This window comes from Melospiza melodia, chromosome 24 (assembly GCF_035770615.1).
Source record: "Melospiza melodia melodia isolate bMelMel2 chromosome 24, bMelMel2.pri, whole genome shotgun sequence".
NCBI classification, from domain to species: domain Eukaryota; kingdom Metazoa; phylum Chordata; class Aves; order Passeriformes; family Passerellidae; genus Melospiza; species Melospiza melodia.
The window spans coordinates 5,624,736-5,644,133 of NC_086217.1; the positions used below are offsets into that span (position 1 = coordinate 5,624,736).

General features: G+C 39.8%; 1 protein-coding gene across 3 annotated transcripts in view; it reads right to left on the reverse strand.

Moving 5' to 3' along the window:
• The window catches only part of B3GNTL1 (UDP-GlcNAc:betaGal beta-1,3-N-acetylglucosaminyltransferase like 1), a 107,018-nt gene that overhangs the window by 18,941 nt on the left and 68,679 nt on the right, over window positions 1–19,398 (reverse strand). For 2 of the 3 annotated variants that reach the window (XM_063175631.1, XM_063175629.1), the window contains exons 7-8: window positions 12,666–12,761; window positions 4,510–4,634 (exon numbers count right to left, since the gene is read on the reverse strand). In XM_063175631.1, coding sequence (XP_063031701.1) covers window positions 4,510–4,634; window positions 12,666–12,761 — 221 coding nt within the window. The remainder of the gene's footprint in view (window positions 1–4,509; window positions 4,635–12,665; window positions 12,762–19,398) is intronic. The other variant, XM_063175632.1, reaches the window with a different exon arrangement.

Consider the following 19,398-nt stretch of genomic DNA (forward strand, 5'->3'; position numbering starts at 1 on the left):
AAAACCAAGGAGGTATTATTACTCTGCATCAACTCCAAATCAAGACAGCTTTTCCTACCCATCTCACAAAAGATTAGAGTAAGCAATTTGCAGCAGCCTTTAGTGCCATGTCCAAGCCTGCATTCAGTTCACAAGATTTTCCTCAGCCAGAAGGTGGGACAAAATTCTTCTCAATGTACAAATTTGTTCCCGTATCCTAACGCTCTTTCTTGACCCCAAATCTTGAAATACATAATTTCCCCCATTCCTTTCATTTTGTTACAACTTTGTAAAAGAAATGTTAGTAGTATTTCCACTCAAAATGTCATTTTTGAGGCTCACATAATTTTGCTAAGATCTCACTTGCCCTGGCCCCTCAATGCTCATCAGTTATGGAGCCTGGGAGGAAGAAGAGGAGCCAAAATCCTGCAGGAGTGAAACGAGGGTATTCATGCAGAGGGTGAGAATGACTACACCGTGTGTTCCTCAGCCCCAAGTAGTTATTACCAGACCATCCACCCAAGTAATGCAACAATGGAGCTCTGTTAAAAATGTGTGGTGACCCTACTGACTGACTACAGGAGTCAAGAAACATCTGCTCTACTCCTATTTTGAAATGAAAGATAATGTGACAATAAAAGCAACATGATTTAATGTCTGAGCTCAGTCAAACCTCGCCATATTGTTGCACTGCCTTTCCCCTCCTTTCCCCCAGTGAGGCCACATAAGTGAATCCACAGAGCAAAGACAGATGGACAAGTACTTGAGCAATGCAGAAATACAAGCCCAATATCCTGAACAGTACTGGAATTTTAGGCACGGACTGCCCTCCACAGAAATCATATAGATCCATAAATCTGACCTTTTCTCCCTGTGCTGGCCCTGCACGGTGCTCAGGTAACACCAGGCAGGAAGAGGAGCTGCCCAAGTGAGCATCCTCTGCCAGGGCCCTTTTATTGATGGCAGGGTAAGAGAGTTCTGGATGAGAGGTGCACCTCACCTGATGGATAAACCAGAGAACTTCATCACCACACTGAGAGCTGAAAAAGCAAATCCCTTACAGCCAGTGCTGCATGCAGAATTCAAGGCCCTTACCATCCACAGGAAATTCAGAAATAAATCCTGTTTGAACCTTGGCCATACTGGTGAATAAACTGATTTTTCTTGCCGTTGTTGTTCTGTTGAACTTCATGTGAACTTATTAATTGCTGGACTATATCGTCCCACTGAGTTATTACATTTACACTGTTAATAGGTTCTATTAATGTCTGGGTTCATCTTCAGGTCACGGGTCATTAGCTGAGGCATGGTTTGCATTGTGGCCTATTTTTCATGAAAGGCTTATTAAGAGAGACAGAGACTATCAATGTTAATGGCATTTACTTTTCAAGAATCTAATGAGGTCATTAGTTTCCATGTTTAATTGAAGTGCCAAATGCAAGCATAGAAGATAAAAATGCAGTTGACCTCATCTTAATTTCAGCTCTACAGGAGTATGTTATTCCTCTCTCCTGCCTATTTTTGGCCGTGTGTGATTGTGCAGGAAATGAAGGAGGCATTCCTGTGCTCACCACAGATCCAAGACCTGGCCTCAGAGCACCTCTGAAACAGCCAAATGTGTGTTTCACACTAATGCCTGTTCCTCTTCGCCCAGATGACACTGGAAGCTTCCAGTGCCTGAAACCAGATGTTTTCAATAGATTATGTAATTCTGCTTATTCCTGCAGAGCAGCATCATGCTCATTCTGAGCACAGGGGAACTGAAATCACTGAAGGTGCATTTCACCTTTTCTGTGTAAGAGGGAATTGCTCAGATCTTGGACAGAAAGTACAAGCCCTCTTTTCCACATGTATTAAATTTGTCTTGACTAAAAACTTGTAAACTGCTCCAAGGATTAGTGCATGCCCCAACCACCTGTCTTCATGAGCTGCACCACCTAAAGACAAGTGCAATTTTTTATTGCTCACCTCAATCCAAGCTCACTTTCATCTCGCAGTGAGGCATTGTTGTATATACAGTTCCTTTCTCTCCCCTTTGGCAAGATAATAATCTATGAATTTTAACATGTTTTTATTATACATTAGACTTTCTTACTCCAGTATTCCTCACTCTAAACTCTGCTATGGTCTCACATCAATTCAATGTGGCCATGCAGCACTGAGTACACACAACCCTAGGGTACAACACCAAATAAAGTGATTTAGATCCAAGAGATATGAAAAGTGGGATTTTGTGCTGTGAATTCCTAGCTGAGAGAAGTTTCTCAAAATCCAGCAGGTATCCATCACAGACTTTGGATGAAATGACAATGAGAACATTCATATTTCTGCATGCACCCAATGAAATCTAAACACAGACACTGAACTTCATGCAGATTCTGTCACACACCCAAAACATTTAATAATGCAGACTGACGCCTCCAGGGTAAGGGAGAATGCAAATAAGATTTGGTTTCCTGCTTCACAGATATTCTCAACTCCAGATATGTGTTCCAGAAGGATACTAATCATAGGAAATGACCTAAAGCACATGAGTGTTTACAATTATACGTACTAAGTAAAAAAATAAAAGAACCAAATATCACTTGCCAAGCAGTTTTACACATATTTTAGGAAGTCTGAAAATGCAGTGAGGCTCCTTTCCCCCTGGAAGGTTCTGAAAGACACTCACATAAACTGAAACCATCACAGGCTACGAGTGACTGATGTCTTTACTGGAAAGAATGAATGATGCACCTTTGTATAGAAATGGCCTGCTATGGTTTTTAAGACTGAAACCAGTGTTAAAAAAAAAAAATCAACTTTCCTACAACATCATTTTGATCTCAGACAAGATATTAATTTGGCTGGTGAGTTACTGCTTCCAAATCTAGGTCTAGGCAAACTCAAAATTTAAAGATGACCTGGGCCAATGGCAAAAAGCAAAACACCACAGAATACTGCTCAACAAAACACACCATATAAAGAAAAAGGCTTCTAGAGAAGACAGAGCATGCATTAAATAAGGTGGAATGACCAAGAGGCAAATTAGGCAAGACCCAATTTAGATTATAAACTTAAACCTTTGTGATGAGTCCATTAATCTCTTTTTGCTCAACGTTCATTTTAGTCTCCAGACACAAACACTGGGCAACCCTTCAGAACTCGGGCAACAAACAAGGGAATGAGCCAGGACAAGGAGCTGTTGCACAACCTCATGTTTGGAAAGCCACACCAAATATCATCCCCAGTAGTACCAGCAGGAAGCCAAGAGGAAGAGCAGCTCTCCTGATTTCTTAGAACGAGACAAGGAAGGCGCCAACTTGGACAGGCACCCTGCACATCTGAAAGAGCTCACAGCATTTCCACATTCCCCCAGGATGCTGTAATTCAGGGTGCTTGTGCCACACAGCCTTGGAGATCTCAATAAGCAACAGCTTGCAGTAAATTCAAAACAAATTAATTTCCAAGAATTAGATGCTTTCCCACAGATAGGAGCAAAAGGCTTCCAAGAGTTTTCAGCGTCCCAAAATGCGTGGCTGAAAAGTTGATCACTAACTGCCAAAAGGATCACACAGTGAAAGAGGAAAAAAAAGAGAAATCTTTACATTTCAACATGAATACAAAGGAGAATAATTTATCTCATGCTTGTTTGCAAAATCAAAATCATATGTACTATTTGCTTGAATAACCTTTCCATAGTTAAATGATTTTAGATAGATATTCACATTTATGAAGATCTGTAGTGATATTAACCATGAGTGGGCTATTTTTGGGATTTATTTGTTTTATACTATGTGCAGGAATACAGGGATGGAGAACAAAAATGTACACAGAAATGCTCATTTTTGCTGGTCCTTTCTACAAAGCCATAAAAACTGGACTGACTGAAAAGTGTACTCATATCATTAATCAGTAAGAAAAGAGTTTACTTAATTGCCACTGTGATTCTGGCATGGGATTCCTAAGGGACAGTGCAGCCCATGTAATTTTTTATTAATGTCAATGCATAAGAGAAGGGAACAGCTTTGGCTCAGCTTGCAGCATGTTGAGGAATCAGCAATTTAACACCTCTGTTAGGAGCTGAGCAGCCCAGGAAAGGCAGCAGGCAACAAAAGCAGCTTACAAGGAAGCACCTGAGATAATTACTCCTAAACATCCTCAGGGATTTTTCAAACCTCATTATCTGATTTAGGTGGTTTAGACCCTTTAAAATAAGAAAATAATATATGTAAAGACAGTTCATTATCAGATTAAAGGCTTGGTTTTGGGTTTTGGTCTGGTTCTTTTTTTTTTTCAAAAGATGCTTTTTGTTGGTATTACAAGTTTCTGTTTACTTTTTTAAATTTTGAAGCAGTTGATTTTGAAATTAAGCCGTAACATTTTGATTTTTTTGCTTTACATCATGGTTCATACGTCAAAAAACCATGAGACTGATATTATTACATATTAAAAATCCTAATTAAAAACCCCAGTGCGGTTTCACCATCTTTGCTGCTGATGATCCAAGACAAATCCAACATTTAAGTTCTCCTGGAAAGCACAGCTTACTCCAGGACAGAGTGAGTGGCAGCCTGGGGGTGGTACCGGTAGAGCAGGAGGCAATGGTTCACTCGAAGGACTCCACCACCCTTCTGGAGATGGTCATAAAAAAACAACAGATCCTCTGGGACACCCTGCAACAGAAAACAGTGCTTGGATCAGTATTCAGTTACATCTGATGGTGTTTTCTTTCTCTGCCAAATGAATATGGTCCAACAGAATTGTTACTCATAAATTTTGGGTGTGGACTCCCCAAGGCCAGGTTGGATGGGGCTTGGAGCAACCTGGAAGTGTCCTGGAGGTGAAACAAGAAAATCTCTAAGTTCCAACCCAAGCCCATCTCTGATTCTATACTATTATTTGTGTATGTCCCAATCATGAAATAAATGCAGCTAATGCTGCTGAAGGAGCAGCATTCATTTGTAAAAGAAGTGCAAGGGCAGAGGTGGAAAATTCAACATCATCTCATTTTGATAGGGATCTCAAGCTTGGTGAAGGTGAATCCAAAAGAGAGAGAAACCCAGCTGCTAAACAGTTTGTGCAGCCTAAAGCTCCATGTAACCAAACACTTTGTACTGCAAAGGATCAGTGACTTGAGAAGGGTTTTTTCTCATTTTACTGGAATCCTCCTTCTTTCTCTGGCTGTCATACAAATGCTGGTCTCTACTTAGGAAAGGTGACTCAGGCCCCATAATGACAGACTTCAATAAAAACTGCAATAAAGGCAACCTCAGAATGAGGCAACATCTGAAAATATTTTTTGATTTTTCTTGAAACTTCCTTCCATGGTACATTCATCCTTATGGGATTGAACCCACTGCTGCTGAAAACACGACAGGATAAAAGCTCCTGCAATTGTGGATCTAGCAGGCTCTAGGAAAAATGAGGGATTTCACAGTAATTTCAACATTTTCCACTTAAAAATCAGAGAATCTTCATGCAAGTGATGCAGTGTCAGAAGGGCAATTATATGGCTCATAGCACTCATTTCCATTTTTCCATTTCCATATGAAAGCATAAATCCACCTTTAAAGTCCTCCACAGAAGGTAAAAGAAGTAGTGTTTATTTATATTTTGCAAAGCTATAACTTCTTGAAATACTAGAACATTTCATTTTTTCATGTTTAAGTACAGACATTTCTTCCCTGCAATACAGTGTTTAAAAGGTCACATGTTTTCTACCAGATTAAAAAGCTCCCTTTTATAAAACCAGGTGGGTCAAAGAAAACATTTTAGCGTAGCAACAACAAAAGGCTGAAAGATAAAATGACAAAATTTTATAGGAAAAGAAGTTGGAGAGATTGAAATAAATTTTTTTTCTGTAGACAGTATGACACATATGAATAACCAGATCACAAACCTCAACCTCTATTTCAACACAGAAAAATAATAAGAGTACAAGTTAAAAAAAAAATATTAATTGAAATTTTCCCCTATTACTACAGCCTCTGAGTTTCTTCCATAATTAAGAAAATGAGATTCTCTAATTAAAGTGCTGGACTGGCCCTCTAGTAATGAGAGCAATACAGTTCAGTGACTATTTCTCATCCTCACCAGGCAGAGGGGTGTGGGAGTGGAAGAGAAATGAGACAAAAACCTCTCTGAACCCTGGAAATAAACTCCAGAGCCCTCAGCTGAACATGTGAATCCTGGAATCAGAACCCAGTCAAGCTCTGGACTCTGCAGCTCCTGCCCTCACCCAGGTTCATGTGTGACACAGATTGGAAGTCCCACATTCTGGATTAAATTGATTCTGCTCACTAAGCAGCTCATCTGCAGCTATTGGCATCTGTAGACATTTGTCTGACTTCTGCTTTAAGAGCTGCAATGCAGAAGAAAACTTTTAGACCACTTGATACAATTTGTGCTTTATGTGGACCTACTTTGAAAGCCACAAAAGAAATCTGGGGGAAGCTGGAGTGGCAGCCAGCAACCACGGTCACCAAGAATACAAGAAAAACACAAAATCAATTTCTTTCCATTTATCTTGTAGCCCTTTCTATATTTTCCTTATTGTGGACTTGAAGGGAAATACTGAGCCAGCAGAAAAGTTCAAACCTTTTTTCTGGTCACACACAGCCATGTCTCAGGGCACAAGTGCAGCAGACATCAGCTTGCTGCAGGAGCCAGATTTTGATTTTGGTCTATAATTATGTCGCATCTCAGCAATTCCTTCTCTTTTGGACAAGCATTTACATTATTCAAGACAACTGTTAATATGTATATTAAAGAAGAGTTAGTGCAGAAGTAAAAGGATCTTTCAAAAAACGCTCTTTGGTTCCAAGGGCTCTCTTTCTCTCCTTTAAGTGGCAGAAATTCTGTGGAATAAAGTGCACTCAGGCCTAGGAAGGAGCAGGTGCCTTGCACTGCTCAGCAGTGGCCTCTCACATTACAAAGGAGCAGCACTGCCATGGATTTTTCAGAGGAAAATGTTGACTGTGTTATGGATCCTGCAGGGATGGGACTTCCTCGGGCTCTTGAGTGTGTAAGTTTGCTGCAACACAAGAGTTCCTTCCCAGCTGAGATCTATTATTGGATCCAGATGGCATTTTAAACACCAGGAATCTTTGTGAAACAGCACAGCTCTGAAAGAGAAAGCTGTTTAACCACTAAAGGGATATTTTAATGTATTTTTTGAAAATGAATATCCATAGCTAAAAGTATCAATTACTAACCCAGCATTTCAGCAATAGGCTACCACATCAATAGCTTTCAGCAAGAATAAATACAATTAAATTGCACAGTTTACATGTTACTGGACTACATGCAGAATTTTCCATATTATAGGCAAAACCCAACCCCACATCCTCTGCTACAAAAAGGCAAAAACTAATTACAGCTCCCAGAGAAAAGCACAGCCTGCCCCTGCTCTGCTCTAACCAGCCAAATGCAAAATCATAGTTAATTTTTGCACATTCCCACTGAACAGGGGAAGGTTTCTACTGACCCAGTATTTTGGGCAGACACTGCTTGGTGTGCTGATGGTGGTACAGATAAGGAACTGATTTTTTTATACACCATGGGGTGTGTCAAGCAGAATCTGAGTTAAAGTAACTCCTCTTTCAGGGGTTAACTAAATTATCTATGAACTTTCTTGCTCATTGTTCTCACTCCTGCCAGCAAACTGTGCTCCAATTGCAGCCACCTCAACATTTTCCAAAGAGCTTCAAGCATCTCCCTACAAGCAAACCTGGCTACAACTCTTGCTCCTCCACCATCAGTTAGGACGAGGAGCATCAGCAGGGATCTTTCCAGGGCAGAGCCTGGAGGTCTCCCTGAGGGGTTTATTACCTTCCCAGAGGGACCAACAGCAATTTTTGGAGGAGCTTTAATTCAAGTGATGCCCTGTGCAATGCTGTAACCATGAGCACCTGCTGAGGTCATGCTGAAATGACCAAGAGCAGCACTCCAGGCTGAAGGAACTTTCATTTGCTCGCTTGGACAGAAGCCACCATGGGGCTGTAGAGGAACACACACAATATAAAAGCTGCCTTTTACTGCTAAACCAGAATCAATCTGTCCCAGCTTCCTCACCCATCCCTATCCAGCCTTGTCTCAGTCCCTGCCCTGTCCCAGCTCACAGGCACTCTGGCAGAGGTGGCAGATCTTTGTGAGCACAACCAGTGGAGATTTAGCCTGTGCAGAGAAGTCTGACTGGTGAAAATGGGAGATCTACCCTTATTTCATGAATACAAGCACTTATAATAAACAGCAATGACAAATTGGACAGGAGAAGTGCATCAATCCACAGGGGAAAAAGCCTTCAGGTTTGAAAATTCTTGGTCCTCCCTTTTGGTCGGGGGCATCAAGGAAAACTAGGCTGCAACATTTTGAAAACCACTCTGCACCATCAGGGTAATTGTTGGACAGAAAAAATCACTCTAATTCCTCAGAGGAGCCTAAAACTGGTGAGTGGGAAGAATTAAATAGCTATTAATAGCTTTTCTACAGGATTATCCAAGATATTCTTAAGTCTCCCTTTCTGCAGATCTGTCACTTCATTTCTTGGCTCTCATCCAAATGCCTTTCCATCATTTTGCCTTGATTACAGGGCCCAGAGCCCATTAGGATTTATTTTATTGTTTAGGAAATAACAGGTTAAAGGAAACTCCAAAAGGTTGCTTTCATTCAAATGTCTTGGCACAGAGAAATGCAGTTAAACAAAGATGATGGGGAAGTCAAATGGAAGGGAGGTGGTAAATTGTAAATGATATTTAATAACAGACCAGCAGAAAATATAATTAGACATGGGGTATGGAGTGAATTTTCAAATAGCTCATAAAGTGTAATTAATCACAGGCTTCACCACTTTTTCTCTGCTGCTTTTTAGATCAAATATTGATCTCTGTTCAGCCTTAACTATATCAAGCCAAAACCAAACACAAAACCCCCAGTAGTGCCTGTATTTTATCCCAATTTTCCCCACAGCATCTTGATAGCTTATTTGACAGACTGAGAGTATTTTAATTCACATTCCAAAAAACCAAATTCCTACTTGGCCTTTTACCTCTCAGGCATTATTACAACCACTTGCCTTTCTGAATGGAATGACATTTGTGTGCTCTGGCAGGGAAACGTGGAAAATTGCATCAGTGGGTGCCTAACAGGCACATTTACCTCAGAGCTTTCCACATGGCCCACAGTCTCCTGTGCTCAAAAGGATATTTTGACACCTCCTCAGTTCGTGTTTTTTGTGACCTTTTATCACAAAAATAGAATGAAACTGAGCTCCAGACACTTTGTTCAGAGTTTGTATTCAGACAGGCTGGTGCTTTACAATGCACGATTCCATCTGGGGCTCATTAAGAATAATTTTCCCCCTGTTTACACTTTGAGATTAGCTCAGAACTTTAAGGCTGTCACTCCATTTTCAGTTTTCATACACTTAAAAAGGAAGGATAAACACAGGGGTGACAGGAAATTTGGAAGCAAGTTGTGGTAAAATTCTAGAGAAAGAGACAAGTTTGGCATGTAACAGTTGTGATGTGGAGAGTAATTCTGCCTGGAGAGAGCCAAGAGTGCAATTTTCCACCCTTGCATGCAGGGCAGCAATGCTCATTTGTACAGCTCTCCTAGTACTCAGCATTTCTGTCAGACACATGAAAAAATAACTTTTCTTCACTAATAACAGGCATCTCATCTCCCACTGCACACAACTGGGGAGTTCCCCACTCTAACAGATGACACAGCTTTAAAACCTGCTTTTCACATTAGGCCAGAACATGGGCATTTTTCTCCCCAGCACAATTTTTTGTGATGCTTTTGGACATGGTTATTACTTTTTAACAATGGTGCTACTTATTGGGAGACACCAAAAACTGCAGCAGCAAAGCCACCCGTGGTAATGTCACACACCAAGTGGCAAATGGGAGTTCTGAAGGGTTTAGGAAGTGCTGCTACTTTTTGCAATAAGGAAGTACTGCACTCTTTATCCACAATTGATTAAAAGATTATTTTCTTTCATTTTCCTAAAAAAAAATAAGTTAAAAATATGGTTCATCATGTGACTCTTCTTCCAGCAGGGGATACTATTTGAAATGTAACTTTATAGGCTTGTGACCACTTCCATTGTATTATCTCAGTCTCAGAACACCATCAGAGCTTGCTAAAATCTTTTCAGTACTCCTGCTTTAATTATCATTCATCAGAGATGGCATAAATAATTTTAGTTAATTAATATATTTTTATTTTCATTAATTAATATATAAAACCTGTCAGGTTCTTACAGACTATTTATGAAGATTTTATTTTGTTTGGATCTAAAGGAATACACTTCCAACAACTGCAGATCTTCATCAGAAAGAACTTAATTAAAAAACAAAAAAAGAAAAATAGAAAAACCTGTTTCACCTAAAGCCTGAATGTCCGGAGAGAGAAATATCTATCTGGAGTGAAAAAAGGATTAAAAAAAGGTTTACACCATAGCACATCTATTTGTATTTGATCACTCCACCCACTCTGTTACCATCAACACCAAATCATAATTTCTCCCATGGAAGAATTACCCTCCATTCTTTCCTCAGCACTGAAATACGAAGAACAGGTGTTTGGATTTAATTTCAAATGAGAAATGCAGCTTTTTGGCAAGAAACAGCTCAGCAAATGGAGAAGGCCAAAACATGGGGATTTGTTGGCCTGTTCTGTGTTTACTTTCAGCAATGTGACACTGGCAAGCCTCATTAATAAACACTGACTCAAAAATGGAGATGGAAGTGATCAGATTAATGCAGATCCTGGCTCAGGTCAGAACTTACAGGGATGAAACCCTTCAGCGTATTCTCAGCTCTGCTGATGCACAGAAACACTTCCTTTGCTTTAAAGGGATTCTTTTCAAATGAAAATGAACAAGTTAGAGCAATGTTAAATACTTTGTAACACTAAATGCTCAAGATTTAAGGCTTGATTTTGTGTCCTCTAAACCCACAGAAGACAAAGGTTTGAGTTCACTGCTTTGTTCAGGTCTGTCCTGTTTTTAGGGTATTTTTCTGAAGGTCTCTGCATCAGCCAGAGTCTGAGCTTGGGCATGTTGGACACTGCACAATAGGGACAAACAATAAGTTCAATTTATCATTGGTAATTCTTCAAACTGAAAGGACATATCAAGCATTGTGGCTGAAAAATCATCAGGATTAAGATTGTCAGTGAATAACCAGTGGCATAGTTCCTACACAATTACACAGAGAGAGCAAAACAGAAAAAACCCAACTCATAAAAACAAAACAAGGAGGAAAAAAAGCCAAAATGAAAAGCAAAAAGCACAGAACAATAGTCTATTTAACTTAACCTCTTGAACTTTATCATTAGGCTTGCTGTTCTATTGTTGCTGCTGCTTTAACTTGCTTGCTTTCTTTCTGGAGCTTACTAACAACACTCAAGAAGTCAAACATCCTTCAGAGAGTGAAAATACAATGATAAGAAATAATAATAAAAAAGAAATAAAGAGCATGGGTCAGTAAATGTAGATTGTATTGGGAGCCAGGCACTATTCCCAGCTCTTCCACTCACCCACCATGTAATTAAGGGCAAATCTTTTCACTGCTCTAAACAATTCAGTTCTCTCTCTGCTGTCTCGTTATAATTATAATTTTTTGGCAGCCCAAAGAATAATATTTGTATATCCTCATACATACACACACATGTATATATATACACACACTGCATGGCACTGAAGGGCTTCATTTAAAAGCTATAAAAGTAATAATAATAATAATCATCATCATCATCTGTTGTAGTTTAAATAATTAAATAGGAAATAGCCTTAGCAGATTTGTTTTAGAGTGCTAACAAATGAAAGCTTTAAAAAAAAAATCAGAACCACCCATTTTAGCCCTAAAATCTCAGCAAAACCACTGGAAGCCAAACCTCTCAGAACCAAACCACACAAAATGGATCCAAATGTGTTTAAATTAGATCTATTTGCCAACATATTTCAACTACCACAATAAATACTGCTAACAGACACCATGGATTTTATTCCACAAACACACTGATGAGCTTAAAGCAATCCAATTGAACTCATACAGGAAATTCATAAAGACAATGAACACCTAACTGTCAGGGAAAAAACACTTCTGAGACCACAGGTATTGGATTTGTAACCTCTCAGCCCTGATCCTTGAGCAGAAGCTACTTAAAATCTTCCAAGGACAAGCACAAGAACTAAGACTGACAAGAGGACAGGTGGGTAAATGAGTTTTTGTGGTAATACTTTTATGGTCCTTCTTTTTCCCTCTCAGGGATATAAACCTTCTCCCTTAGGTGAAGGTACTTTTATCCCTCTGCCATTCTTCACCTTCCTTCCCTTCCAACTTCTTTCAGCAACCAACCTCACCCTGCTCAGAACCAAACTAAGGGCTCACCTGTTTTTAGCATCTATTCCAGGGACAAAGAGGAGCTTGGATGTCTGAAACTTTATTTTTTCCAGGTTTGCTGACACATCCAATAGATGTGTTACAATGTCAACTTCAGGTAGGTCCTTCCATCACCAGAGTTATTCCCAAACAACTTCAGTTGGTTGGAGACAGGGTTTTGTTTAAAAATTGTATGACCTAGGTGTTTTTAGAGCTGTTTTCATCAACACCCTTTCCCTATTGCTCCTTAATAACAGGTAGAGGCTGAGAAACAAAGGGATGGCTCCTGGACTCCAGATCACCTGCACCACTCACCTTTCCACCCTCATCAAATCTCCCCACATGGAAAAACCACTCCCGAGAGCAGAACCAGGTTGGCATGATCACAGTGGGCCCATGGGAGGTGAACACCTAGGGGAGAAAGAGGGACAAAAATCCAGTCAGTTCACAAAATACCAAACCCAGCAGCTGCTGAGGAACAAACAGACCTCACACATTCACCTGAAATTGTGCCTGTGCCTGAACTTCAGCAATTTCAAGCATGAGAAATTTAGCAGGTTCTTAGTGTGTACCAGAATCTCCCAGGTGCCACAGCCCAGAAGGTGAGTCTGGTTCCTGCTTCAAACTCCATGGCCTTCTCTTCTCCCCCAAGCTGCAACACATGCAGAGTACTTAAAGAATTTTTCCAAATTTAGAGTATTATACTGGAGCTGGCACTTGATCAATAATGATGATGTTAATGTGGAAATGAAGTAATTGAGAAGAATCACGGAAAGTTCAAGTTCTTAAACTGAACCCTGCAATTCCTGAGCATTGATTTTTTTTTTCCATTTCATACTCCTTATACATATATTAAGTGTGAACTTTCACTGATCGTTTATTTCTGCCAAAGACACTTAAATCCTAATCAAGCTTAGACAAGTAAAATGCAATTTGTTATAAACATTACCTGAATACTGTGGATTTGCTACCCAGGGGTACCTACAATTAAAGGTTTTTGGAAAGGAAGAGCTTTAAGTAGAGAAAAGGGAGTAACTATTAAGTTCATCTCTTCATTTGTGACAGCCAAGAACTGTACAAACGGGTCTTTGAAGCTTTAAACAAACTTGTTGCAAATACAACTGTGAAATAAGCCAGAATGTGGATGACAGGAGGTAAACTGGTTCTTTTTTTTTTGCACAGGATGAAGTATCCAGGCAAAGAGGAGACTGAACCTGTCAAACACAAGGTGCAAAGTGAAGGCAGGAGCTTCCAGCAGAGACACAGGAACTGCAGAGCACACCCTGGGGCATGAAGAAAAACCAACTTCACAACTGCTGTCACTCAAATGACAGTGCTGATCTGCAAGCTGGCAATTTCATGTTTCAGTGGTAATATCAATATTCCTGTACGTGTGAAGTTCTTAAACAGAGTGTACATTTGTCACATGCATCTCAGGATCTTAATTTTAATTGTGCTCCTCTTGATGTCAGCCTGAGGGAGCTCCACAAACTCTCATGTCTGGCCACTTCCATTTCCACAGATAAACATGGACTTAAAACCAAATAGAGACATTTAAATCAATTGTCCCAATTAATTAAATTAGAAATCCAATCAAAATGTGACAGCAAAATTCTCCCATTTTTCTTACAGGGTGAAGCACACAGCATGGCAGCCCCAGGAGCACAATGACAGAAATTCACTGTCCCTAAAGGCATCTTAGGGTGACTCATTTTCATCCAGACACTTCAATTCTATAATCATATTTAGTCAGAACAATCCTATCACCAAATGTGTCTTAACTCATCAGCAGGTTGCCCAGAGCTGAAATATTCCAGTTCAGAGGTGTTAAATGTAAAAATCTCCCCCCAAGAGTCAGTGGGAGCTGAAGGAGTCAAACCAAGCCCAGAAAAGCAGAGCAGCCTGATTATCAGCACATGGTTATTAGCTCCACATTAATTACAAGGGCAATTGAGTATGGCCTGAACCAAACAATGAGCAAACAGTAATCCCAAAAGAAAACAGCAGCAGGGAGAAAAGCCAGGCCAGAGGGCATTGCATTGAATCTCATTTCTGAAAGAAACAAAAACTTCAAAAGAAAGTCTTGAGCCCATGAGTACTTGTGAAATGTGTCTGGAGAGGCCAGAATGGCATTTCCTCAGAGCTGCCAGGTCCCTCAGGGATCAGGAATGCACTTCACCTCAGAGCTGGAGCTCCAAGCCATCAGCTGTGCTCATGTGCCAAGAGCATCCCTCCCAAACACCCCAGATAATGTGTTCAATGACACAGACACTTCAGTGAAACCAGACAGAACAGACTATTTTATAATAAATAATTATATATTATTATTATTTTATAGTAAATCTTATTATAATGTTTATCATAATTACAACAAATCTATAATAAAATTATTTTATTATACTTATATTTAATAAATATTAAATATATTAATATTTCTTATATTAGCTATATTATGACAATATAGTATTTTATAACACAAATAATAATTTTATTAATATCATTGTTATTGTTATTATGAAAAATTTAAGAGAAAACTTCCAAAAGGCACTGATGTTAACGCAGATGATGATTTTACAGCAGACCATCACACACTGCATACACTGATGTCTCTCCTAAACCCAGCAGTGTTGTGTGGCTCACTGTCCATCTCAGCAGAGACACCAGAGGAGCAAACATGGGCAAAACAGACTGAAGATGCTACACATGATTTCAGATCTTATCCTTCAAGAAGGTTAAACCTGCACAGCACAGCACCTGATACTCAATGAATTGGCAAATAAACTTTTCCTACATGAACGCACGGTGCAACATCAAAACTGACTTTAGGAAATTTATTTGTGCTCCTGTCACAAAGGACAAATTCACACTACCTTGTCCCTTCCTATGTAAGAATAACTTTTGTGAAGCTGAATTCTCTTTGTTGCTGTTGTTAGTCTGGTCTTCAGCTGAATCTCCTGATCCAACAAACCAGAAATCAGCAGGAGGATGTAGGAAAACAGGGCACCAAGCAGAGAGAACAAAACCCTTCTTAGCAGCAGTAGAGATGAGCCAGAAATAATCTTTAACCTGATAAAACTGCTAGAAATCTACATGTACACCACATTTACATTAATGAAGAGCTCTCCCACTCATCCTGCACACCCCAGTCACAACCCTGGCACTGTCCTGACCCCAGGACGGATCAGAGCACCGCATCAGTAAAAAGCCATCATTTTCCTTGTTTCTAGAGTTAGTTTTCTACAGCCTTGGTTCTCTGAGTCAGTTCACTGTGGGGTCAGAGTAGCAGTACCACTGACACACTGGAGAGGGAAGGAAAAGCTTGGGAGAGGAAAACAAGCCCTCCCTTTCTGGTCACTGCCCACAGTTCATGAGTCCAGCTGAAACATAAAACTGCATCCTCTGAATACCCACTCTGAGGGGAGGAGAACTGGCCAGGAAAAACACTAACAACTGTTCTGAAACACTGAGGCATCTGCCAAACTTCTGAAAATCACCTTCCAGAGCTTTTGAAATTTTATCTTCAAGAGAAAAAAAAAATAAGCTCAACCTTCTGCACTTTGGAAATTCTATATTTCACCTTGGTTTAGTCTGATGGGAAAGTTTCCTCTGTGTTTCTTTTTTGTCTATTCTTGTCATAAACTCTTGCCAAGGTGTTAAAAAATGGTCAAATTGCCTTATTCTGTGACAAAAACTGCAACTTCTCACTTTGTGAGACTGACACTCCAGATTTTATCCATAAATCTTTTAGATTGCATGGACTGGAATGAGAGAACAAAGAGGACATGCTAGTTTTAACTTGACAATCAATCAAAAGCAGAATTTGAATGATGGTGCCATCAACTATGTTTAGTTTTCTTGGAAATATTCTCCAACTGTGCTTAACAAATGTCTTGTGTCACCTTGGAACACCAGTGGTTTTCCAGACCTCCTTGAGGAATTAATTCAGTATTCTGAGAGCAGGTTGGACCTGTGAACCTTTCACACACAGCTGGGTTGAAAGATTAATGCTTATTAATAATACTTGTTATTAATTACAGAACACTGTATGCTGTTAAAAAATCTAAATATTGAATATTTCATGTTAAAAATCAAAATATGAAGGTATAAATCTGTTCAGGGTTTGAATTCCTAAAGAACAGTGTTGTCATAACCTAACTAGAATTCATCTCCTGATGAAGGGCACAAATTCCTATTTCAGCATCCTATTTACAAAATTATTTAGAACTTTTATAACCAGCTGGGTTTATTCCAAGGATCAAGTAGCAAGTAATTGAACCTGGTCTGTTATTGTTCACTGTTTGGCTATCGAATTACATCCAAGTGTTACACAGATCCTCTGGAAATAAATCTAAAGAACACAAAGAGCTGATAAAGTGACTTTCATTGTTGTGTTTCAAAGCTGTCAGCAGCACATGGAACTCTGGTTCCCACTGATGCTCAGTGCAGGTCATGCCAGCATTCAGTGCAAAATTTCAGTTCCAACACAGGGAAAAGCATTTGTGTGTTTACAGAAACTTCTCAAGGAAAGTTCTCTTTCCTGAAGCAGCAAATCAAAGTCTAACAGCAGTGATAAAAGCAGATATGCAGATGGTGAAACAACTTTATCACATCAGATATCATGCAGGACACACAGGGGAAACCAGGCAGCCCACAAAAGGAACAGATTCAATTTAATCACAGGCTTTCCAAAGCAAGGGGCTAATTCCCCAAAACACACCACACATTTAATTCCTCTCATGCTACAGCATTTTTCAAAATTATATCCACACAAATCAAGGATTAGACATATTTGTTGAGACAAATGAAGCTTTCTAATATCCACGGGCATACATTGCCACGTTAGAAGGTAAAAAGAAAAGAAAATAAATCTCATGGGGAGGGCCACAGTGATTCTGTAAGCAGAGCACAGACTGAAGGGCATCACTCATGACCTTGAAGCAATGATGTTAAAATACCTGAGCATTAATTCAGCAATAAATGTACCAAGACCTTGTTACTGGGGTGTACCAGGTTTACACCCAGAATCAGGTCTGTGTGTGTGTAGTGTGAGAGAAAAGGTACAGAGGGTAGGGAAGGGACAAAAAGACTCTTCCTACTTCAAAAAAAGTATGGGCAGAGAGGATTTTTCAAAAGAAAATAACTACAATGAGCTTTATGAGGCTTTTAGGAAGCCAAGCAGCCAGTGTGGAATGGATTCCATGCAGTTGGTTTATATTGCACTGAACTGCTGTACCCTTTCCTGGGCTTGCAGAAATAACTGGAGTTATTTGTGTCACCTCATCACTGCAAGCTCTGAGAGCAGCTGAAAATCCTTCTCTAAGGAAGCTGGAATCCAGCACAGCAAAAAGCAGATTATTGAAACAAACCATACCTTGCCTCGCTGTGCAGAAAAGCTGGTGAATACACAACAATTCTGGCGCAGGCCTGACTGAAAATCAGTGGTATTTAGGATTGTAAATCCCAAACTCTACTAAGCAACAAAACTAATAAAAAAAAGTAAGAGAGTCCTGAGAGCTGCTAATGCCAGTGAAAGCAGAGAGCATTCAGCACCTCCAAGAAGGTATTCCTGCTCCTGGACAATTTATGACCTACAGCTCCCTGTGATTTCCTCTGGATTTGAAGCCTGAGTGAAGGCTGGAATGTCTCACAGAGCAGAGCCAGTGAGAGGAGCTGGGAGATGATGCTTTCTCTGAATGCAAAGGGCAGAGTAATGGGAGGAAAGCTGGAGAGAAAAGCTGAATTTTGCTGTAACAACATCCCTGGTTCCTCACAGTTTATTGCACTTGCAGTACTTTTCACCAGGCCATCCACTATCAGGAAAGTACAACAGTCCTCTTTACAGCTATGCAACATTATATCAAAATATCAAATTTTTACAAATAACATTTCCCTACGTGAAATAAAATTTTCATACCAACTCTGTCACTGTCGTATTTTCTGGAAAAATTCCTTTGCCAGGATTTCTATCCTGGGAAGCTGAGACGCCTCAGAGAAAAAGGAAAACAGTATTATCCCATTTGCTTCTCCTGTGTTTTGCTGCTTTAAAATGTAGTAATTGCTTAATTAGTTGCATGTGAATTGTTTTTACTTATTAGGCAATTAAGGCCAGCTGTGTTGGACTCTCTGAGGAGAGAGTCAAGAGTTTTTCATTATTATCTTTTAACCTTCTGTCTATATCCTTTCTCTATTCTTTAGTATAGTTTAGTATGGTATTCTATAATGTAATGTAACGTAATGTAATGTAATGTAATATAATATAATATAATAATAAATTAACCTTCTAAAAACATGGAGTCAAATTAATTTCCTCCCTTCAGTGGGGACCCCAGAAAGTACCACACAAGTCTCTGCAGTGAATCCACCCCCTGGAATGAAAACCAGGGTGTGTATTAGCAGGACATCACCTCCTCCTGCCATCTCTGCCTGCAGCAGAGCCCCACAAAGACAGAAATGTTGGGTAAAGACAGCACAGAGCATCTCAGTGTCTTTGTGGTCAGGATGACTCTGAGATGTGTTAGAGTCTCTTTTCTTAGCCCAGCAGCTGAAGAAGGAGTAAGGATTCTTCTGTTCTGGTTTTCAAGGTTGTTTCTTTGTTGTTATCTATAATATTCTTTCTTTGACTCACTGAAGTCTGTCTTGCAAGTTGGTTTGCGGCACACTGCCCGCCCTTGGGGTGGTGTTGGCTTTTTATACTAAAAACTATGTGTACATTATTTACAATAATTTTCCAATACCTGTCACCTATGTTGACAGTCTGTCTCTAAACCAATCCAAAAGTGCCACCATCACTCAGAAGATGGAGGCCAAGAAGAAGAAGGACAAGGCACGCCCAAAACCCTCCATTTTGGCTTCTGAACCCTCATTCTAAAAACTCAAAATTCTGCTTTTCTATCTTGTAACAAACTAACTATCATTCTACTTAAACTTTCGTGGCTTGTGAATCTTCGTATAAGGCTGGTAATTGTTTTTTCTAAGGGCTAGAATCGAAGGCACAGGTGTTTCTGACTCTGTGCCAAGGTCTCTGAGCTCCCTGTCAGGGTCTCGAGTC